The 24,856-nt window shown below is 41.0% G+C and overlaps 1 protein-coding gene across 4 annotated transcripts; it reads left to right on the top strand.

Annotated features, from left to right (window-relative positions):
- Window positions 1-933: 933 nt before the first annotated feature.
- Window positions 934-24,488, top strand: ptp4a2b (protein tyrosine phosphatase 4A2b). Of its 4 annotated transcripts, none has more exons than XM_079652726.1 (7): window positions 934-1,090; window positions 18,481-18,773; window positions 19,094-19,202; window positions 19,287-19,379; window positions 19,474-19,604; window positions 22,419-22,493; window positions 23,277-24,488. In XM_079652726.1, exons 2-7 carry the CDS (start codon window positions 18,769-18,771, stop codon window positions 23,386-23,388), a joined length of 525 nt encoding a protein of 174 aa, XP_079508852.1. In that variant the 5' UTR covers window positions 934-1,090; window positions 18,481-18,768; the 3' UTR covers window positions 23,389-24,488. The 4 variants fall into 4 exon arrangements, with proteins under 4 accessions (XP_079508852.1, XP_079508855.1, XP_079508854.1 ...); XM_079652729.1 differs by lacking the exon at window positions 934-1,090 and adding an exon at window positions 2,336-2,446; XM_079652728.1 differs by lacking the exon at window positions 934-1,090 and adding an exon at window positions 7,338-7,443.
- Window positions 24,489-24,856: the final 368 nt, after the last annotated feature.

Genomic DNA, 24,856 nt, shown 5'->3' with positions numbered 1-24,856 from the left:
TGTGTAAAACTGTAGTGGTATCCATTGAAAATAAATGGTCCAAACATGCATATAATTTTGTAAACATACAGACATAATTCGACAAAAAACGTCAATAGAAGTAGAATTAGGCTACTTTAGACCAAACTTGATGTAGGTCCAAAGACTCTCCGATGTCCTACCACATGCGTTTCTTAGAATGCCAGTAGAACAACTTGATATGTGATTGGATACACACGTTAGTTATATAATTAATGTCACAAAACAGCATGTGATGATCGCAGGCGTATTAATGTTCAGCTATTTTCTGGAACTGTCGTCACGGTGCACCCGGATTCTTCTTACGTCGCTCTGACGCCAGAGCCTCCATGCTGCATTCAAGTGAACCCGGTGAACTCGTACATCCAGCCTGAGGACTTGGCGACTTGACTTGCTCATAGGTGCTCTTGTAAATATAAATAACTGCTGCTGTAATATAGTTAATATTGTGATACAACCATAGACTGTATACATACAGGGTTACAACAGTAAAGCAAAGCTTGCTTGTCAAACAAATGTCATGCACGTTGGCAGGTAGGCCACTTAAAAATGATTGCAGCTTTTATGCTTCACTTCAGAGCACAAAATAACCCAAACCTCTTCTCCAGTACTAGCATGTATGTTTAGTCCTACTCTTTAAACATGAAAAGCAATCTTAAACACAGCTCTGAAGAAGACAAAAAAATGTGTTTGTTCGTTGTTGTTGTTGTTGTTGTTTTTAAAGATAAATACATGACTTGTGCACACACATCTGCACCTCGATGTAGGGCCGCGGTTTTAATATTAAAAAACACTCTGGTGCCACCGCCAGAGAGAGTAACATATTTCCCAGTTGTTTTCACACCGTGTTGACTTGCCATTTACTTGGGCTTCCTCGTAATATTTCCGACGGTCCCTGAAGGTGTGGCTGACTGAGGAGGCTCCTCCCCAACAACAGTTCCCGACCTCCGACGAGAATTCAAGCAAGCTGCCACATTGAAGAGGAACAAATAGGCGACCTGGCAGCGTTTTTCTACACTCCCTCCACTTTCTCCGGGGTAGTCACGCGATTTCAATGTTCAACCTGCTCTTTGTAAGTACCTAATAAACCTAAATAACTATTACTGACCCGTTTGAATTTGTCTCTGATATGATCGCAGCTACACAGATCCGCAGGAGGGTAGAAGTTGGGCTACATATTGTTGAGATGATTAGCACAACACAACACAAGGGAGCTAAAGTAAGTTACATGTATGATAAGACGGAGTGTAGCCACATTAGCCCGCTGAAAATATTGGCTACGCAACATTACACTGATAAACTTTGTGCCAAAGTGTATTCATTTCATTATTATTCCCGTCCTCAAGTATGTTATCTCTAGAATAGCGAGTCGTATCTCTGTCTTCTCTCCTCAAACGCTGCTGGGAAAAGCAAAGTGACGGAGATGAGCTAACATGCTAACCCATATAGCTTCGTTAGCATGCTAGCAAGGCTATGGCTATTTCCTAGAATAACAATAAGACACATCTTCATAAATTTGACTAGCAGTATGATTGTGGTACCACTTGGTTATCACTTGAAAAACGACACATGATATGTATTTTGCCATGTTGTCTACACTGACCGTCGTCCGCAATTTTATTAAATAAGGGCTAATGTTACCCATAGCAGCACAATGAGCTATTGGTATCAGTAAAGGTAGCTTTTCTCATAAACATCCAGCTTAACATTAACGATATTTTGTCTGTCGTCAATTTTGGCATTGACGACAGCAGCACATTTTTAAAGATGTGTAAAATATAACCAGCTGTTGTGATTTCCAGTGTTTTTTGTGTGCTTCTTTTGGTGTTTGGTAGTGGACTCGACAGACGTCGGTAGTAGTGAGAAGCTTGGCCAGAGGTATAGATGGCGGCTGTGCTAACTGCCTTCCGCCCTTTGTGACAGATCTTGACCCAGAGCATGGTTGACTCATTATGGAAGCCACATGTCAGGCTTACATATTAATAACACAATTAAGTTATCGATATATCCGGTCTATTTCATCGCGTCTTGGGTATTGTCAAACTGCTCTCTTTATTGTTAACTAGCCGGGTTTTACTCCGTTATTATTCGCCAGCCTTCCATTACAAAATATAGCTACTAGCTAGCATTGAGGTTTTGTGAGTATCTAATGTAGCCTTGTCTGTTTGTTTTTTTAAGGCAACCCGCCATTTAGCTTTGTTGGATGAAGTGAAATGAGGAAATGCACTTGGGGAGGAAGTTGACTAGAGCAGCTGTGACACTAAAGGCCGCTGCACATTCCCATGCCTCTCAGTTTTCAATTTATGACCTTCCTATGGTTTCAGTCTCTGCTCTGGAATACATTCTAGTGGGTGGCTGATACAAATGAATAGCTTTGAACACTCCTAACAACATGGGTGGATGAGTCAATGAGTAACTGGTGTAACAGGTAAGCTAATTACATTCCTGCCTATGAGTCAGTGCAAGGTGACCCAATTTGCCTGCAGATAATATAGAAGATGTGATCCGTTCAATGCCATCACTCTTCAAAACAAACTGAGGGCATAGCAATTAGGGTAGAAGTATTATATTATAGTTATAATTACTACGTAAGTGTTCAATTCCAATAACTGCAACACTAACAAAGACATTCTTCATGAAAATAATGGTTTTACAACTTTTATGCAGTATCACTAAGTCTTTATTCTCTATTCACATTTTATTGTGGAAGTAGGTCACTCATACTTGTGACCTGCTTTATGGTAAAGATAATTGACAGTCCAATCTAGAAATAGCTAGCTTCTCTCTGCACATTCATGGGATACCACACTTCAAGTCACACTCCCTTTATCTCATTGTTGTGCACATTTGTAAACTATGCAAGTGCAAAGGCAATCCTAACCTTCATTTTGCGGCATCATTGTTGGGCTTTGAGGAAGAAATATCTTCCTTTTGCCAGCCGTGTTCTGCTTGTCTCATTTGGTGTACATAAAGACTGAATCTCTTGTATCGGTTCTAAATCTAGCTGAGTGCTTGCATGACATTTTCACACCAACAGACTGGTGGTTGCGTTGTCTACAGGCAGCATGAAGAAAGGCAATGTGACAAGTGGAGAAGTTCTCAGCCTTGGTTACTGTAACTGAGAAAGGTGAGCCCAGTGTACAGTAACATGACACCAATTTACAGAGGAGGTTACTGGGGGAGAGGAGCACCTATGTTGTGGCCTGCTGGCAGTCGGCCCATCTAGCCACAGGGTGGCTGTGAGTGTTGAAAGATAGGGTTGAAGAGACCCGCTCCACAGTGGCTGGCTTAACAGATTTGGCCAACTTTAAAATCGAGTTATGGGTGTCTGGTAGTGTTGAGGAAGGAACACAAGCTTCGGTTTCACTATGTGTTAGCCTGCTAAGATCCTTGGCTCCGGAGCACCTTTGTTGTGTTGAAATCATCCCAAAGTGGAAAGCCAGGTTTAGATGCCCATACTTTTGTTCTCCACATTTCCAGCCGTTTAGTGAAAAGCCATATATAATTATGCATTAGTAGCCATGGGTACCTTGTGTGTTGGTTAATCATGCCCCACTCGGCACGATGTTCGTTTACTGTTGTTGCCACAGCGCTGTGATGAAGCAAAGGCAGTGGCTCTATAGCAGTGCCTGACAGACTGACACCTCTGACTTCTAGATGCTGCTGTGCAAGGCTGCGTTTTGAAGCTATAGCAACAGGTAGGAATAGGATCCTCCTTTGTTATTTGTGTTTACAGTGTCCATGTCTAGTTACAGCTGCTGATAGCAGGGGAAAACACTGTCAATGCCAAAACATGCTATTGTAAAGCATGTTGTTATTGTTATTAGAGCTGTTGTTTGTATGTTGTTGCTCACCTTGATCTAGAAAGGGTTCTAGGTTTGAAGCAACTGTAGTCTAGAGAATGCTTGGTTATTACACCTAAACAAGCTTACTGTGTTTTTTCTATTGCATAGGCACTGTTATGCTTGTCACTGGAGCATGGCTTTTTCTCCATTTCTTTAAGCAGCTTATAAATCGTTGACTACCTCTCACAACACGACTTCAAACTAATTAATTGTGGATATAATCGCAGGAAAAAATATGTTTTACTTAAAGCTGATTGTAAGATCACAGGGTAAGGAAGTTGGACTTGATATGTTGATAAGGTTCGAGATCAGTGCTTATGGGCCGCACCCCCCTACTGCTTCTCCATCTTTGCTCTGTGAATATTTAAAGAGAGCACCATTGCTCTTCTCTGATTTCTTCATAAGGGACACCACAATTCCCACCAGGAGCACTTGTTGCTACTGCTGAGATAATCGTTGGTATGGCAACAGGCATCCCTCGATGCCGCTGTCACAGGGCCAACTTCGTTTCCAAATGTCAGAAGAATGGATGCCACAGTGGGACTCTGCCCCTCTCGGGGAAAATGTGAGCAGACTTTCTCTTCTCTGTTGAGTGCCAGGCCTCCTGTAATCAAACTTATTTCTATTTTAGATTAGAAAATCACTATGATTAGTTGTGACTAATTACTGTTATTTCAGTCATCATTGTGTCCCACATTGACTCTGGTATATATTTCTGACATCTAAATAACAAGACGAAGTCACAATCCAGACACACACATACCTTTAGTCTCTATATAACTGGTTTATCTCCCCAGAAAGTGTCCGTTAGTTATTTAACTGGGAGGACACGCCTTGTATTCACATTGAATCATCTGTATTATTGTTGTGCAGATCTTTGCTACACCTGCTAATTTCTTCTGCCAGCTTTAGTACTCACTATTCATGCTTTAGTGTGTTGTTGGCTAACAGGTGGAGGTGTGTATCACTGCTGTGACAAATCTTTCTCCCCAGACACGGAGATGTTTTTATCTGGAGTCGATTGTGACTAGCGTATAATGTAACAAAGGAGCTTATAGATGGCTGAATAATGTCACTAAACCTATATGCAAGATAAGAATTTGAATGTAAGGGAAAACTCAAGGTAACTATCCTTTCTTTGGGTGGTTGCAGCTTCAAAGAATACAATCAATATTTCTTTGTACACATTTCTATAGAATGATAGTATCTCATTAAATACAAAATAATGGACAACTTCCCCCTGTCGGCTGACTTACTTTAAACTTTATTGCAACATCATGTTCTGAACGGATGAGTTTTTAACCAAGCTTTAGTGATCCATTATAACATTAGGTAAATATTCAAACCACTGGACTGACACAGGTTAACGTTTCAATCATTTAGGGCTCTAACCAGCAATGTCTCAAGTAATCCTGAATGTACACAGATAGTTTTATGCTAGATTAATTATTTAGGCATTGCATGAAATCCCATTCAGCGGTATATCACAGTTGGTAAGTTTGTCTCCTGTCTCTTTAAATAGTTGCCTTGTGTCATCAGTCTATCAGTCAGGTGTTTAATCTGTTGAGAAGTGTGATTACAAGTGCTACTAAGCTTCAACAACAACAGAGCAAGCTTTTGTTTGGTTATGTTTTCCTCTAGTCATTCCCATTTCCAAGGTATTGAGCGCAGGTCTCTTTCAGTCCTTTCAGTCTTTGCCTCCCCCCTAAGCGCTATCAGAGGCCTTTGATCGTCACAATGTTTATCTGTGCTCACTCAGAGGCTACAAAGCACTGTGATAAGTGGGCTTTGCCATGCGTGAGTACGTGCGCACGGGTGTGTTCGTCTGTCCATGGTAATAAGGAGGATACATATTCTCCCCAGCACGTTTACACGGACACACGCAGCGTGAGCAACAAGCACTCTGCGGGAAGATTAGCTCCTGTCCTCCGGGAGCAGAGAGATACAACCTGTTGTGCTGAATACGGGGCATAATGAGGATGCTTGTCAACCACAAATGATAACAACACTTGGATGGGCAACTGCCATCATAATCTTTTTACACGTATCATTTAGATTTTTCTCAATTTGATAGAAATATGGATCACGAATGGTTAATAATATATACGGCTTGATTCAGCGTCGGAAGCATTAAATGACAAAGCAAATGTACCTAAGGCGCACACCTATTTGCATCAACATTATATACCAAGCTAATACAGATGAAGATTACAGTTAGAGATAAGTGGATATAAACAAGAAGGACTTCACAGTTTCTGTATTGAAGAAATGTTTTTTCTGTCTGCTCTGACAAACCGCAGAACAGGTCTTTGTGTTATATGCAGATGGCATGTTTTTAGACTAATCTAAATGTTGCAGAAGTGTTAAAAAAAAGAATAGCAACAACAGTTGAGCTCTTCCCCATGCCATGACACATGCATTATTGTCTGTTCCTTTGAGCCAGTATGTAGCCTTAAAAGGACACTTTGTATATATGTTTGTTTTTTGAATTCTTTTTAAAACGCTGTTGCTCGAAACTGCAATATATTACTGCGAAAGTATTGACTTGTGTTGCCTGCAAAGCATTGTCTTCACTGATCAGTGTCTTACCACATGGTTTCTCGGAAATGAAAGGCCACTGTCAACGTATGATACGTAACATGAAAACAAGTGGACTGTCTTTTTAATTGTTTGTTTTACAGACCGAAATAATCACGAGTCATTCTCAGGCAAGCGATCTATCATTTAAACTGCCTGTAAGCCTAAAAGCATATCAATATTTAAGCCTGTCAACCTAAAAGCTTTGCATCAGTACCTCAGGGTTCAAGCTATCCTCGTCAGGGCATCATGTTATATCATAGCTTTTACGCTATTTTCAACCGTTTTTACTTTTTATGTTAAGAAGTTGGCTTTAATTGTTGTGTCTTTCTAAATAAGGCTCCCGTTTTGAAAATTTTGTGTAACAAAATGGAACTAGTAAACATCGGAAGCACACCACCAATTTTGCCCTACAGCAGTATTCTTATATAAAGTCTCATCCAGCATTCCTTTTCTGTCAGAGAGCACACTGGTGCTAAGCCTTTTGTCAGTACCGTTAACTTCTGATGCTTCTTTCCTCGCATGCCCTCTCTACAGACATTTGCCAATTTTTTTTAACAAAGCGTGTGAATCTTTAAACCCTTTTTTAAGAGTTGTGCCGTGGCTTGAAGAATCCGACTTGTAGGCGGCTTTGAGGTCTGTTTGGTTGGAGGGTGCGGTATTCACAAAGTGTCTGGACCCCCAACCTATTTCTAGGCTTGATCAACACAGTCCACCCACTTACAACAGGAGGGGTGTTTTTTTTCTTTATAAGCGAGTTTAAATGGAAAGTCTTAATAAAGATTTTAAAGAAATGTTGCCCTTTCGGTTTCATTTTGATAACCACGCAAGATCTTTGTACCCTTTTCGGTTTGTGACTCCCTTATCACCTTTTTTTACTTTGGAAGGACATTTGCTTTCTTTCTCCTTAGAGCAGAGGTGTCCAAACCTTTTTCACCGAGGGCCACATACAGAAAAATATACGAAGGGCTGGGCCACTTGTAGCGGTATATTGCCTCGTAAGGTAAGTAGGTAGGTAATGTAGGTAAATTAGGCTTGATACATGAATATGCTGTAAGAAAAAAACAGCCTACATCGCATCTCTCTATAGGGTTTCATTTATCTTGTTGGCAGCTCATTCCTTAAAACGGAAGCCTCAGTGATTATAATAAGATGAAATATGAAGGGTCTATTTCAAGTTTGTTCTGTAAATAAGTCATTGGGCTTTTTTTTTTTTTTATCAACTAAGATATGTTAGAAAATGTTTTCTAAATGAATTGGCTGAATTTATTTTTAAAGTGGGCTGATTATAGGGACGCATATCGTTGACTTTTTTACGATACCGATACCACTGAATGATACCGATACATAACCATATCTTTTATGTTGCATAAGGGAATATTTGAAGCACTTTGATATAGTTAACATGTCAAATGAATTGTGGGACTTCAACCTTTTAGTACTGAGCAAACAATGAAAAACACGTTTGACAACACAGGCTTGAACACTGTACATTCCTGTACTCTGATTTTATGTGACAGTAGCAAATGTTTTGAGAGGTTGGATGCCCTGCAGTGGTTACATACCCCACCATTCAGACTGGCTGTCATATGCAGCCACACTTTAGATTTTCGTGCCGACATTGAGCGAATGAAAAAACGAAAGCTAACCGAAAGGCTCAGACGTTCGGGAGGAAGGTGAAGGGGGTTGCTTGGCCATCAAGCCAATCACCGAAGCCGTTGCAAGACGCGCAATCTTATTGGCTGGCGGTTTGGGCGTGAGTTTAAGGAGATAACGCCTAACTTTATTTATATATATTCGAAAAAGTATCGAAAACCGGATCTGATTTCGGTACGGTATACCGTAGCCGCCAGTAACTGGTATTTCGGTAATACCGGGATCCGGTATGCACCCCTAGCTGATTAACACATGAATACTACTGTGTAATATATGTTTACATATATATTTAAGAAATACAATATAAGAAAAGCACAAGTTTCATTTGTGGGCCATATTTTATTATACATTTTTTATTAGCTGAGGGCCGTTTCTAAATGGCCTGCGGGCCGCATTTGGCCCCCGGGCAGTAGTTTGGACACCCCTGCCTATGAGACATCTTGTCCTGTGGTTTTCTTTTGAATCTATTTCCTTCCCAAAGTGGGGAGCCTGTACATCTCAGGGGTCTGTGGTAATCCAGCTGGGAAAGACACACGTTTTATTATATTTTAAACCGAGACAACCACAACCCTGAGTCAGGCTGTCTTAGACAGGTAAACACAGACATGACTAGTTGTGATTCATGTCCCCATTATACATCTCTGATTAGGCAACTCGGTCCAAAGGACAAGGTGCCTTTTTATTATTACTCATATTCACAGATCTTTGCTGTGCTGTTTTTTGTTACTCTATTCATGTGATAATGCTGCCGTGTGATACTGCACAAATTTAAGAGTCGCTGCACAAGATATTTAAACCTGGAGATGAAGTTACTGAATTTGACTTTCAAATGAATTCATTAAGCAATTTAATGGAGGATTTTCCTTAAACCTAGGAAGAGACGGGTCATTTTCTCGATGACATGGTAACATTTTATCAATTTCAATAGCATAGTGCGATTTAAGTTATAGAGCAGTTTCTGGGAATTTTTGGGAGTCAGCAGCTGGAAAAAAACTATTTGGATATATATTTATTTGGAGAAATCTGAAATTATTTCAAGTACAACTTAGCCAAGATAGTATGACTTACCATAATTGAGTTTATATGCGATCGAATATTGAAATCAATATCTAGGATCCAGGAACCAAGCAGTTTGGGTCATGCCATTTTCAAGCTTTGTAAGACAGAAAGCCCATATTCTCAAACCTCATGTGAATACAACGTTCTGTTAAATGTTAAAAACAACGTTCTGTTAAATGTTAAAAAGAGGAAACTCAACCCTGCTGACTCCAGTCTCTGTTCACAAAGATCCAGCTCTCTGTGTATAAATGGCATCCTGGAGTCTGTTGTTGTTGTTGTTTTGGTCACATCACGAACCCTTCCCTACCCTACCCTCATGGCAGGTGAAGTAAGGGTGCTGTTCTTAGAAAGGACTTCCACTCCGTTACATTCTCAGAAAGCAATGGGCGGTCATGTTATCAGAATTCAGTCAACAAAGCATGAGGCCACACATAATCTACCGACTTGAATATCACTTTCAGCTTGACGCTCCTGTTTGCAAACCCCGGGTGTGTTCTGCTCATAGGAGACACAGCAAAAGTTTCGGATCTGTTTTGGGAGTTTCGATCATAGCTTCTATCTCTCAGTGCCTTCCTGTCCCAGCATGCCTGGAGATTTCATTCTTGCTTGTTACACTAGATAAACTGGTAAGGCTCAGTAAAAAGGATTGTGTTTTCGAAACATGGCTGATGCCCAGGGAGGGTGGCGCACACTGTTTCCTTTTATGTGTGTACTGTTTGCTGAATGGTGTGTTGACCTGTCACCATACTCCGCATTAACGGGCCCCTTCAGTCTTGGACTGTGTCCCGAGAGTCCATAGCACACTCTCGTCCTCTTTGAGCATGAAGTTAATTCTCTGATTTCTGTGATGCACTAAGGGCGTACAATGTTACATTAAGATCATTTTCACTCTTTTAAGGCCCAAGAACTTTAAAGCAACATTTGTTTGGGAGCTATAACTGAAGGTTGACTCTCTTTCAAACTACGTCAAACATGTGAACGTCTAAAGGTTAAATACTGTTACTTAGTGTCAGTTGACATGCAAAAGGGGAACGAGTCCTGCCTTTGTATGTGACATTGCATAAATATTTTTTTTGTTTCGGGGAAGGATTTTCCCTGTGCTTATAATATATTAAGCTAAACACTTGTTTGTTGTTAAATGCAAAACACAGAAGCAGTGATGTTGCCAGGTATGCATGATGCGTCTCTGATGGATGGAAACCTTAAAGGACCAACTAAACATATCGTTGATGCATACCCTGTCCCTGATAATCAAAAGGGACAGGGTATACAGGACTTGTACAGTTTGGCTTTGTCGTAATTGGCGTTTAACCCAAAGTTGAAACGGTTTCAACAGAAAAAAGTGGCAGACATGAAGCGCATAGCCCAGATCAGATGATTAGCGTGACCTTGTTGCATACTGGGTGAAAAAGGAAAGAAACATGAACTCTTAGAGGTTGTAGCGGTCTCACACCACTTCCTGCGTCTGGCTTGTCACATTTGGTAACTGCGACAGCGGTTTTGATAATGCAATTCCATGTAAAGAGTCGTTTCCGAGATGTTATGCAGTTTTAAGGCATTGCATCGCACCGAGGTAATCTCAATTTCGTGATCATTGCAACAGAAGACTGATTTCCTAAAGCATTGGTGTATTGTAGGTCGAACGACTATAGTATGACATTTTCAACCAAGCATACTAATGAGCTTGTGTGTGCAGCGGTCGTCCTTGACTTTGAAGATGAGGAGCTAGCTGTAGGTGTAGGGACGGGTATCGAGCCCCGGTACTCAACGGGCCCCGGGGCTGAATTATTAAAGAGCGTGGTACCGTTAAGCTCCGACGTTATCGGTCTTTTTATCGGTAATGGAGACATGTAAAAAATATATCATATATATTATTGCTACACAAACATTACATTGCAGTTTTTAGTGTCGCCAACTCCGTTTCCAATATGCAAAATGCGTCGATTATGTTATTATGATTAGTATTTTCGATCTTTCCAATCACGGCGAGAGGTCTCTCTCCCCGTCTGTGTGCGAGGGAGCAGTTTACACACACGCAGCTGCTACATGCAACACACACGCACACGCACACGGCGGAGATGACGGAGAGAACGCGCTCCGAGGTGTGGGTAAACTTTACCCGTCTCGATGTGGACAATGCTCGTTGCCAAAAGTGCAATAAGAGTTTAGCATGTAAGGGCGGTAACACGAGCAATTTGTCGAAACATTTAGCAAAAGTGCACCACATCCAGACGGAGGAATGCACCGGGTTCGACTGTCTTTCTAGTAGCTCTGTAGCCCCATCCGCGAGTAACGTTTCCACGTCAGGTGTTATGTATGCTAGCAGCAACACACAGAGTTAACTCAATTATACAAACATGGGTTAATGATTAGAGGTAACCAAGTTATTTATTTTGTTAAATTTTCAGCTATTCTGTTTAAAATTCTGTCATCAGATTATTTAATACGATTTGTTAAAAAAAAAATTTTTATTTTGATGTGAAATATTATGTATTTAATTTAAATAAAAAGCAATGTTAGTTAGTTCACCTTGTTTTCTTCTCATAGAACCCACAAAAGTACAGTTAAAAGACCGTATCGATAAGCGGTATCGATAAAAGTAGTAGTATCGTTAAAACCTTAACGATACCCATCCCTATGTAGGGACCATTTTGAAGTGGACAAGTTATGGCTTTTCTGACACACACTCAAGTTTGACACCAACTTTCACACTTCACCGAATAAAACTTCTGCAAAAAAAACGCTATGTCCAGAAAAATAACTGTGAAAAACACCCTTAAAGTCACAAATATGTCTGTCAGTCGAGCTTTTCCGAATACATTTGTCCTCTGTTTAGCTTTTCACTGTCATTGACGTCTGCCAGCTGTTGCTTGTTCACTTCATTTCCCAGCACTCATTTGGGATGAATGAGTGCTCTCTTTATCTCTACTTTGCGCGGTTCGTATGAGCTCAAAGTTGGGCTGAAAAACGGCTCCAATTCAAGAATATTCTATCAACTTAATTGACGTCACTGAAATGAACCAGCTGGACCACTGGGAAGGTGTGATCCTCTGTTTTATCTCTGCCATATTCCCTGCCAAGCTCAAAACTTCACTTTTTTCATTTGCTTTTCATAACCACTTCTTTAATTTGGCGTATCCATTGTTGTGTCATCTTGATAATTTTTCTTCACATCTTACCAGCTTTCCTTATGTAACTATTACCTCCTTGACATTTCCAAGCGTATCTTTTTTACGGTATTCAAAGAGGCCACAGGAATGAAAACATGTAACATTTGGCCTCGTTTTTTTATTCCCGCTGATTGACTGTTGGTTTGATTGTGGCTGTCAATAGTTTCCCACTCCTGCGAGTTACACATCATAAGGCTTTATTTGGACATTTGAAAAGAGAACTCACTACTTCCCTTTCACCTTGTTGTTATGCATTTGTGTTTATACTCTTCTACAAAGTTGTCAGAAAGGAGAAGTGGGTGCAATGAGTGTAGCAAGCAGGTGGGTATGTGGGCCAAGAGTGTCGGAGCTTTTATCTTTCTCGTGCCGTCCATGCCGCTCCCACACAGCGGAGAAGCCCTCCAGCTGCTTCAAGGCAGTACAGTCTGGTCATCTCCGGTCTGCCTCCAGTCAAAACAGCGGTGAGACTTGGGCACAACCTCAGAGCAACACACAGGGCTGCATGTCATACTAACAGCTCTCAGAAAGGGGTAAGAACTTAGACTCAGACATTCCACATTTTGTGTAAAAGTATGTTTTACCACCAGTCTGCATATCCCATCCAGACATTTGGGCTCATTTACTTGTGTGTTTTCCTTGCTAATTTTAGAATGACCCCCTCGCCCTTGTGGCAAATGTATTGCCCCAGCCAGCTTGTGACTATCTCCACTGTGTACATAGCAGTGGCGAACCGCCAGGGCCTTCAAGGTATTCAGAGAATACCCTAGAACACTCAGATAAAACAAACAAAAAATCGATTTAATTATATAAATAAAAATGTATGTAAAATGAATAAATGAGAATCGTATCTGTGTTGTTGATCTGTAATATTACAGTGTTGCGTTGATTTGTTTGTCCTTCTCGGACCATGCCCTACGCATTTCAGTGGTTTTGTGTTAGAAAAAAAAAAAGCAACCAATCAGGCGGCGGAGGGTTTGTGTGTGTCTACAGAAGGTCCAGTTGTGATAGACACGGTTCGCCACTGGTACATAGTGTATGTTTAAAGCTGTAGTGGTGCGCAAATGATGAGGATTGGCCAACTGACGGCTATCGGGTGTCGAGAAGAGCTGCCTTCGCTCTACAATTATAGAGTCCCATGGCAGTGAAATCCTTAACAATGTGGAAGGCTTTCAATTAGGACTCCCACTGTAGCAGTTGACTCCATGCACTTTAGCTGCAATAACTTTACAATGCCCACAGTCTTCCTATCTATGGCCGATATTATGAGCTGTCCATTGAAAATATTAAGTCATATAATCTGCTACTGTCTGACAACGATAAGGAGCACTTGCCCTATATTTTCAAATCACGTAACATTTAAACAGGTGTTACATCATTCATTTTTAAAAACCTGACAGGTTTAATGCTCTGCTAGAAAAGTCTGTTGAATCACCCAAAAGTGATGAGTTAGCGCTTGCATGATACCCATGCCCTGATTCCCAGTCTTTAGAGACTGTATCACCTGTTTTTAAGTTTTTGTGTCCTTTTCTGTCCTAAGATATCGCAGCCCTTATCAGCAAGTACTCTTCCTGCTCTCTCACACTTCCCATCTCTCTCCTTCTGTTCTTTCTCCTGGGTCACTGAAGGCGATTTGTAGCTTTGCCAAGGCAATCAATACAATGACTGTAGAGAAGAAATCATTAGTTTGGATGAAATATGACCCTTTTGTTAATCACGGGGTTCCCGCGGGGTCTTAAAAAGTCTTACATTTGATAATCAGAATTTAAGGCCTTAAAAAGTCTTAAATATGATCAAAAAAATAAGAAAGGTCTTAAATATGATTTATAAGGTCTTAGATTTTTACACACACACACACACACACTTTTTGTCTAACAAAGTTCTGTGTGCTGTTATGTTCAGTCATCGTTCTTATGTTGAACATGAATACATTTACTTTGTAAGTAATTATGGGGCGTATTTCTTCTTTCATCGCAATTTTCCTTCATACTTTCTTTCCGTGAAATAGGTCTTAAATTCTATTCAAAGTGGTCTTACATTTGAGTTGGTGAAACCTGCAGGAACCCTGAATCATTTAAGTATGATAGTTACGGTACGTCCACACAGCAGCGTTAAAAAATCTTCCAGCGCTTCTGCCCATTCACTTTGAATGGGGTAACGTCACTTTGCCTCACTTTTCGCCAAACTGCATTGTGGGAAGCAAAGCGGAGATTTCCAGGCATCTCAATATTCAAAAGTTGAGCAATGTTCAACTTTTGAATATTCTGAAGCTTTCGGTGGAAGCGTCAGCCAATCAAATCATATGCCGGTACAAGCCCTAGCCAATCAAACCGCTGCTTGTGTGTCAGGGGCGGGAGATTCATGTGATTGGTTGTTGGTCGAGCTTCAGACACGCCCGCCGGCAAGCTTTTTCCAAAGCCGCTGTGTGGACGTACCGTTAGTGTGTGAATAAAGAAGGCAGGCTAAAACATAGTTACTTTAGGAAACTGCATCCTTCAAAGTACTTTTGGACATAAGGACACACTGATTAACCTTTATAATATGGGAAGACTGGTCCATAATAAATGTAAATATCAGTTGCAGCTACAAATTACTGCATTATTTTTTCTAGATTGTTCATCTAAAGTAAAACTGCATATCTCCAATCCATGTTTAACTGAGCTGGAGGAGGCTCTGTGTACAACATGTACGGCATTTGTATACGCTGCACATAGCTTCCTGTGTGGTGAAACCCCATGTGTTTTCTTCAACAAACAGAGTGTGTGTTTGTTTTGTTCTTCGCATCTGTGCAGTGTGTATCTGCAGAACCAGTTTGCAAATGTCAGAGTGATTTGCATGTGTGTTCCAGGCAGCGCAGACCTGGTATTACCGCAGTTTATCCACTTCTCTATTGACAAGCTCACTCAGCACTTAGACAAAGCTTTTAGTAGTCTACACTAGATTGAAAAATAACGCAACTTAACAAATGGTTAATGTAGCGTTGACTTTTTTCATGTCTCCGTTTATACCTGTGTGATCTTTAAAAATTGTAACGCTCCTTTTGAATGCATTTTAAAGGCAGTATGAAGTAGGGCTGCTTGATTATGGCAAAAATCATATTCTCGAATATTTGGGTCAATAAATGTAATTGCGATTATTCATTGACTTTGAAAACATGCATTTATTGAAGAAAAAAAATGTGAACACAGTATGTTTTTAACAGTTGATTAACCTGATCTTTAAGTATAATTCAACTGAAAAACCCATAAAATAATATAATAATATAATAATTATCGTTTTATTTCGATTACGTTGTTTTCGTAATCGTTGCAAGCCATAATTGTAATGGCGATTTAAAAAAACGATGACTTGAGCAGCCCTAGTATGAAGTCACTTGGTGCATCTGGGCAACCGTCCACAAACCAGCTGCTTTTCATCTTTTAGCATAAGCTGTCATTGTGGTGTCCTTGGTGTGTCTGCTAGCTCCTTTCTCTTCAGTTTTTCCTTCCATGTTTCAGGCTCTCTTTACTGTCTACTCCACTTTCCACGCTCAGGTTCACCCTCGCCTTTCTGGAGGATTAGAAGCAGACAAGCCTTTTTAACATCCGGTTACCCTTTTTTCCCAGCTTCAGTTGTCTGCATGCCGTAATGCCACATTGTGTTCGGTAATTAAGACGTCACGCTGGATCTTGGCCATCATGCAAGAAAAAATCAAGGCTGTTTTCTGAGTGTTGCCAAGTATAAAAGACTGAGGGGGGAGAAAGACATTTATGGTTGATACATCCACACGACAGCGGCTCTGTACTTGGCATTTAACTGATGATCGGTTCAAGGCTTTTGTTTATCATATGTACATAGCTACAGTGTCGGTGAACATCTTAGTTCACAGGCTCCACCAACAGTGCAATACAAACAGAAGAAATAGTGCAAGTAAATACAAAAATAATTGTAAAATAGTGCAATAAGAGTCTATATACAAGTGATTTGAATATGATATATTAGATAAATAATTAGTAAGTTGCAGCCAGATGAATGTTATGGATGTTCTTTCAAAAGTTCAGGTGGGGTAGAGTGTGAGTAAGAGAAAGTGGTGAAGAGTGGCCTTGGTTGCTAACAATTCGATGGCTAGTCCTTAACCGGGTCTTTTTAGAAAAACCTAGTGAAAATCAAGCAGGTGGGGTTATAGACTCAATACAATATGGTATATACTTTCTTAGTTAGGTTAAACACCCTGAGCAAGCAAGAGGAAATCAGACGCAGATTCTTGTCTCAAGAAGGTGAAAAGAAAGAGCGTGGGACTGAAAAGTTCGGCCTGTTTGAAGCTTTGCCCACCCTGCAATCCTCACCTTGTGACTACTGCCTGTGACACGGTGCTGAAGTCCAAGCCCTTTCTCTCCGCTTCCCACCCACCACGTGTGTGTGTGTGTGTGTGTGTGTGAGCAGTCAGTGCATTGATAGCATGCACTCGTCATCCAATTTCCCTCTACTCTGCTTTCCCCCCTTTCCCCCCCTGTTGCTCTGAGACGGCTCCAGCCAGTTTGTGGCGGCTGGGTTTAGACTGTCAAGGACTTGGCACAGTTTGTTTGACTGACTGCTCCCTCTCTGGCTTGTTACAAACCAGACATTACCTGTGCTGTAAGTCGCCCTACGGGTGTGTGTGTGTGCACTCCATACTGAGCATATTATTAGTTTCCATTTTGGTGACAGACAGGTGTTAAATTGAAAGCGGTGATGTAATCCAAAGGTGAACAACTAAGGCTAAAAGGTGGACAGACCATGGTGGTGCATTTTCTTGAGTTTCTGGACTTTACAATCACATGTTAAGATGTCTGATTAATTTTAAGATGCAGCATTCTTCTACCAATTTTTCTTTTTTCTGAATGAATATAAAATGTCACAAAGGATTGTGAAACCAGTTTTATGTTGTGAAAGGTGTGGCTAGGGCTGGGCGGTGTAGAAAACGTGTGCAATATTAAGATATCAAAAATCTGAAACAATATCTGGCCTTATATCAGGATATTCATATACTGTCCAGCTCGAGGTTGGTGTAAGGCTAAGAAAATTATATCGCATAATTTCTAAATTATATTGCGAGTTAACTATTTTCTGTTTTGTGTACAGTAGGGATGCTCCGATCGCCAATGTTGGGGCCGATCGCCGGAATCAGTATCGGCCGATTCCGAGTGGGCGGGGCCTAAATGGAAGATTTAAACATCACTTTAAATCTTCCATTTAAAGTGATGTTTAAAACTCAGTTAATGGGGCTCATTCACTGGAGCTTCCACAAACAACAATCAACTTAATTATTACGTTCAAATTATGTACATTATTCAAGTTTACATTCACTTTGGATAATAACAGGGGAGAGATGAGCAGAAGCTCTCTCTCTCTCTCTCTCTCTCTCTCTCTCTCTCTTTCTCTCTTTCTCTCCCCCTCCCCTCTGACAGCCTGTCAGTATCTCATGCAGCTCAATGATCCAGTACTGAGCGACCCGAAAGTGAAGAATAAATATATGTATAACCAGTTTAGCTTGTTCCAGAGGTAGATCAAATAGCTAAGTGTGTAAGGTCTAACTCTTAGTCTGTGTTTCGCTCCGCTCAGCGGGTGGAGCTGCAGGATTTCTGCTTCACACACGTTGCACTCTCGCGATCGGCATGTGTAGAGAGCACCGATCGATCGGTAGAGAGCGAGTATCGGCCGATCTCGATTGGTGACCGATCGATCGGAGCATCCCTTGTGTAAAGTAAACTCCATGTATGCTGCATCATCACAAACTTCAGAATATTTTTTTCACTGTCTTCCAATTAGGGGAGCATGAATTGATGATGAAGCGATGGTTTTGTTGAATATTGTTCACTCATTTTTGCATATTCAGCTGCCAAAATACAACACATTGGTTATTAAAATCAAACAATTCTTGTCACAAGCAGGTGCGTTTGATGTCATCACTATAATGTTTTTTTTTCTTCAAGGATTCAAGGCTTTTATTGTCATTCGTACATAGCTACAGTGTAGTGAACATCTTAGTTCCCAGACTCCTAAAATAGTGCAAGTCAATAGAATAGAAGTAGTGCCATATGAGTCTATATACAAGTGATGCATAATGTGTAAGCTGCAAACAGGTGAATGTTATGGATGCTCTTAGTTCAGGTGTTTAACGTTGTGTTTTCTTTTGGCAGGTTTTCTGTGTCGACTTGAGCCGTACCTATATGGCGTGTGTGAGCGGGGAATTCTGCCAGGCACAGCACCTCACCTCCGTGGAGAAGTGAATCGGCCGCCCCCCAAGGGACTACGCTACCCAGAAACCCCCCTGATTTCCAGCATACTAGGAACTGCTGTCTAATCCAAAGTCCCTCTGGGATACCGCGTAGTCCTTGGCCCGACTGCCCTGCCCTGCCCCAACCAATACGACAAGTCTTTGCCCTCTGCTTTCTCCTCGAACAGCCAATCACAAACAGCTCTCCTGAATGGGGTAAACTGATTGGATGACTCCTGGATAGTCTCTCCATCTTTTTCTTTTTCCATTACATTTTTTCCCGGTTTTGTATATATTCATTTTTCACATCCCGGAGTACTGTGGACTAGTCTATCCGTTTTGTTACCCTTTTCTGTGTGCATCATCCCATAGTTGAACACCTGTTGTCCTCGTGACCCATTCTCCACCACGTGTTGTCATTTTTATTTATTCTGCCCTTTTTATGAATTCACAATTCTCCTAGCAGTCTTTGCTGACTTCTGAGCCAAAAGTCGCTTTCGTTTTGTAAGAGTATTTTATTGTAATTGTTTTTAAAGCCGTCTCGCCAACATGAACCGCCCCGCTGCAGTCGAGATTAACCACGAGGCCATGAGGTTCCTCATCACTCACAACCCCACCAATGCCACACTCAACAAGTTCACCGAGGTATGAACACACCTGTGCTACTCTCGGTGTTCGGTTTGTTTGCTAGTCCTGTGTTTAACATCCTCTCTTTTTGATGTATCCCAGGACTTGAAGAACTGTGATGTGAACACACTGGTGAGAGTTTGTGATGCCACCTACGATAAGACTCCAGTGGAGAAGGAGGGGATTCAGGTCATTGTAAGAATTGACACACACACACACACATTTCTAGCAGCCTTTCTTATTATATGTTTATCCTATTTATCTTACTGTCTTCTTCTCGCTCCCATAGGACTGGCCCTTTGATGATGGCGCTCCTCCGCCCACCCAGATTGTGGACGACTGGCTCAAGCTGCTCAACACCAAGTTCAGAGAGGAGCCCGGCTGCTGCGTCGCTGTGCACTGCGTGGCAGGACTGGGCCGGTGAGTGGACAGCTGCATTACTTTGCTTACTTATTACCCCTTTCCCACCAAACCAGTTCCCGTTCTGGATCCAAACTGGTTCTTATTTTTAGCCCCAGTTGTGTTTCCACTGCCACACGTCGTGACGTCACCGTTTACGTCAACAACAACTCCAATGGCAGACTGCGTCGGTTCAATGCTCACGTTGCTATAATGGCCCGTCCACACGCAGGCATGAAAAAAATCTTTCAAAGCTTCGCCCATTCACTTGAATGGGGTGACGTAGAAGATTTGTAATCTTCGCCGAACTGCATTGTGGGGAGCGGAGCATGGCTTTGCAAGCATCGTGAGCATCAAAAGTTGAGCAATGTTCCACTTTTGATGCTCCCGATGCTTTCGAAGCTGGCATCAGCCAATCAAATCCCGTTTATGCAAATCCCGCCAGTACAAGCGCTAGCCAATCAAACCGCGTGCAAGCTGGGAGAGCCAGACCGCAGTTCATTTCCTCATATTCCAAACGAGAAATTACGGTAGCAAATCACTCGGTTCTTTACGACCAGAACTATTTACCGGGATACAAACCGGAGGAACCAGGCATGGAGGGAGGTGGCAGAGACAGTGGGTGAAACTGGTAGGTTTTCGCCTGTTTGGGGATTTTATATCCAGTTTATTCGTTTTAACATTGCTATTGCTTTGTATGTCGGCGGCGGGAGATTCATGTGATTGGTTGTTGGTCGCGTTGCTCTCAAAAAATCGCCGAGCTTTCAGACACGCCCAGCATCAAGATTTTTCAAGATTTTTTTCATGCCTGTGTGTGGACGGGCCGTAAATCATACGAAGCCAGATCAAAATATAGAACGACTCCTCCAACGTTAAACTCTTTCCCAGAGTGCAGTTGTTCATTGTTTATTAATGTGGTTCAGCTGCATTTACCAGGCGCTGCAGAGCTGCTCGTCCACCGGAGCTTAGTCTACTTTTAACTCACGGTCAGCACAAGCAACTAATGCATATCCCCCCTGAATGTGTTTCATTCTGAATTGACGCTTTTTGGCATCACAACGCCGTTATTAAAGTTTCTCAGGTGAGATAGCATAGCAACCGAAGCTAATCGGATCCATCATGACATCATGTGCCGTTTTTTACAGGCATATTTTACCAGCACATCTTTTTATTATGATTCTACTTTGCACACATGTTCTGATTCCACCCGATAGCTGCTATAATAAAGACTACAGGAAGACATATGAGGCGGTGTGCTGGTCTTCAAAACGGGAAATGAAAGCGAACGGATGGTCATTTAAAAGTACGGTAAAAACAAACAGCATCACACTCTGCCTGGTTAGTGTTGCCTCAAACAAGTGTGTTTTTTTTTTTACAAGTGTGTGTGTGGTCGCGTTGTTGTCAGTTTGATCAGCGCCCGTATGTGTGATGTATTTATTTATTGCTTCTTTACGGGCAGTCGAATGGGGCCAGATAAAAACAGTTTTTAGGGCCAAGAGCCCACTTCCTGTTTTGTGCTTACAACCTACTGATAAAAGTCAAAAGGGTCTTTCCCACAAGCTAGTGACAACAATGGCTTCAGCTAAGTTAAGGTGGAACAGCTATTATCAATGTGGTGACCATCCACACTTCAGAGGTTATTTTTGGTGCTCTGTAAGAGTCAGTTAACACACACAACCAAATAACTAATCGGCAAAGGTTTCAAGAGTATACACACGTCTGCTTATTCTTATCCTTGTTTCAACTCCATCTTTATTATCACTTGTTGCTTCTTCACCCTTTTGCTGGCTTGGCTAGGTGTGAAACTGGACGTGCTGCACTTGTCCCTGTTTTTCCCGTCTCGTCATGAATGCACACTAACCGCTCTTCCTGCTCCTGTCAGCGATATGCAAATAGGCAATCAAGTGTTTAAGTTACCTATCCTAAATGATAACATTCTGTCGCCTGTGGACCTGCAAATAAAAGGAAATGACATTTGCATCCGTCGGTCATGAGGCTGTGCAGATATCATACTCGCAGACCAATGTGTCAGTGAATTACAGACGAGAAGTTATAGCGAATAACAACACAAGTGTGAAAACACAAAAGAAGGCAGAAGCACATGACGTGGGCGAACTGGTGTGAAAGAGTCTTTCCGGACCGCAAGCGCAAAATAAGTCAATAAGTTCCTCAATGGCTTCCAGCATTTTTGCATCGCTGGGGCATTCCAGAGGTTCTATAATTACCGGTGTTGGTCAGACAAGGCATTTTCCGAGTTCATCTCTTCTTCCCCGTCCTGTGTTTACTGCAGTCGTCTGGGTGCTTTCAGTGTGGGAGGCTGCAGCAGCGTGCCTTGTTGTTGTTTTGTCCCTTTTTTCAACAATATTCTCATCCCTCGTTCCACACTATCGCACCGTTTTTTCTTCTCGTTCCCTTCTCACACACCACCCCTGGTGAATTGTGTGAGAAAAGCCTTCTGAAGGAAATGCCCCGTCAGCACTGAGTTTTGACCCTCCAAGTGGACGAGAACGTTTTTTATATTTATTTTTTCTCTCATCTGGTGAGAAAGAGGAAGGTTGTCTTTACTGTAACTTATCACAGTCTTGTGTGTGCGAGAGGCCCAGGGTGTGAGCACCGTGCCTCAGCAGGGCAACACTGAACCTGTGCACCCCCTGTTGATTTCCCAGGCCCTCTTTCCCAGGTTTAAACCCCCCCCCCCTACCCCTCCCTGCCCCTCCACCATATTACTATGGAGCCCTGTGGACCTTGGCATTTAATCTTCTGTTCTCCCTCTCTCTTTCTGTGATTCTCTCGCTGTCTCCTTGAACGGGTGCGTTGGATTTCTTCACCTCTCAGAGCTCCAGTCTTGGTGGCCTTAGCCCTCATTGAAAGTGGGATGAAGTATGAGGATGCTGTGCAGTTCATAAGGCAGTAAGTACACCCCTCTACTTTTGGGCTTTACGGTTTTAATAAAGTTTGAATCTTAAATCAGTCGGTAGTGTCTGAATAAAAAAAAAAAATCAATCTGGTTTATTGCTCAAATCTGATTTTAAGTTGATCAAACCGTTAAATCAGATATACATTTTTGTTTCTTGGTCTGTTTATGAATATTGACATTTGTCAGTCTATAGACTAAATAATACAAAAAAGTGATCTTTCTAGAAATGGTACTACAACACAAAAACTAAACCAAAGTATTAACCCTCTGGCTGAGAGTCCAGGAAGTGACTGCTCCCATCCCAGCATGATTGCACATTGACCCCATTTGATCTTTTTACTACTTTATTTGTACAGATTAAACAAACATCATATAACATGTTAATTATTGAGCGTTAGTCGGGCTGGCAGGTGGATTGTGTTGCCTTTGGACTGAGCAAAGCTAGTCGTTTGCTTCGGTTTCCAGTCTTTATTATAAATGCAGCTAACCTTTAAGTAACTCTTAATCTAAGGGAATGTCAGAGTGTGTACACTGTCACCAAACCCTCATTTTAAGAATATATCAGTGGTGGTGTCTGTCAGAAAGAAAGTATATTTGCCTACACATGGAAAAATACTTGGAACTATATTCTATACAAAATATATATTCTAAAAATAAAAGTTGTTTGCAACACGTTCATTATAATGCATATCATTACAGTAATAACCATAGTGTTCTCTTCTGTGGATATTATTATCCTAATCTCATTCCTCCCCTTTTCCCTCTGCTTTCCACAGGAAGAGACGTGGAGCCTTCAACTCCAAACAGCTTCTTTACCTCGAGAAATACAGACCCAAAATGCGTCTGCGGTTCAAGGATACCAACAGCCACAACTGCTGCGTGCAGTAGGCTCTCTGTCGGTGCATCTTTCTTATGCGCATCATGTGGGGGATCTCCCAACACGGGGAGATTAATAAAAAAAAAAAAATGAAGAGAGTGCTATCAGTAATTATTGTGATGATTTGTTAACACTGAGTCATGGCTAAATGATCAGAGAGCTAGCGAGTGATGGAATGAATGAAACCAGATCTGGGGATCCACCAGCCGAACCAATGAATGGAAGGTCAAAGCACACAGAAAGGCCCGCCTCCCGGTTACACTGTTCAACCACGGGCCACGATTTTTCAACTTGAGTCCATCCTGTTTTTTATTTTTTTATTTTTTTGTTTCAGTTGTAACCATGAAATAGCATTTTCCATTTTGTGAATTTTTATTTTTGCAAAAAAAACAAGGTGAAATGTTTAATGAATTTTATTTCCACATAATTATTGATATTTTAGGCCAGAATAATGTACCTTTTTAAAAATACATTTTTAAACTTTGAACACATTGTGACTGTCCATATTTTGGTATTGGGGTGTTATTTTTATTTGCACAAAAACTCAAAGGTTCACCAGAAAATGCAGTAATGTTTTCTTTTTTCCCTTCACTTGCTTAACGTCACTTTCAGTTTTAGGGGTTCACTCAGTTTGAATATGTCTGCAATATTTATTCACGAGATATGATATGTGTGGCAGTTATGAGTTTGGCAGGGGCAAGGACACTTTGTTATCCAATAGTTATGTTGTTGTTTTTTATCCTTTGAGAGCCATGTCTTTTATTTCATCATCTTTTCTTTTTTTTTTTAAATCTTGTTGGAGTGCAATAATCAGTCCACCTCAGATAAGCCCACCAAACCCTGCCGCATACACATACACTTCATACCGTCAGTTTAACAGGAAAAAACTCAACAACAGGTACTTTTCCTGCTCTCATGAGTTCTACGGGGCTACAATAGGACTTCCCTAAAAATATGCATATTTAAACACACACACAGAGCCTAAGATTCAATCTGAAAGACAAGGTGGAGAAGAATGAAATGGTCAGTTTTTTATCATTGTACCCATTTTGAAAACATCCCCAATTCGTATTGGTTCTTTAAAGATAAATAAATTGAAATAAAAAGCAAATGTTTGTCTTGTTTTCTGTGTTGAATGTTTGTTGTCAAATTATATTGTGGTATGCAGATGTAGTTTGAGATCACATTGATTTGATTTTTTCCCCCGAATGTGTAAAACAATAATACAAACAAATTATAATATTGAAATGAAACATGAGAATTATTATACAATTTTTAAAAACGAAAGCCGTGTCAAATTGATAAACAAAAAATATGACTGACTTGTAAATGATATATAAACTAATGATCTACTTATTTACAAATCCGAAAAGGGATCGGAAGAACTTTACACTTATTTAATCCCAACCCTTCTCTCAAAAACTACATTATTAACATATATATTTTTGTATTTTCTTAAAGAAATACATTGAAAAACAA

This window comes from Notothenia rossii, assembly GCF_949606895.1.
Source record: "Notothenia rossii genome assembly, chromosome: 10".
NCBI lineage: Eukaryota > Metazoa > Chordata > Actinopteri > Perciformes > Nototheniidae > Notothenia > Notothenia rossii.
This window is presented reverse-complemented; position numbering and strand designations above follow the sequence as displayed.

Excerpts from the sequence above, each read along its gene's own strand:
- ptp4a2b (XM_079652726.1), top strand. Across the intron at positions 19,380-19,473 it reads AGGAGGGGATTCAGGTCATT|GACTGGCCCTTTGATGATGG; the intron begins GTAAGAATTGAC and ends TCGCTCCCATAG. Across the intron at positions 19,605-22,418 it reads TGCGTGGCAGGACTGGGCCG|AGCTCCAGTCTTGGTGGCCT; the intron begins GTGAGTGGACAG and ends TTCACCTCTCAG.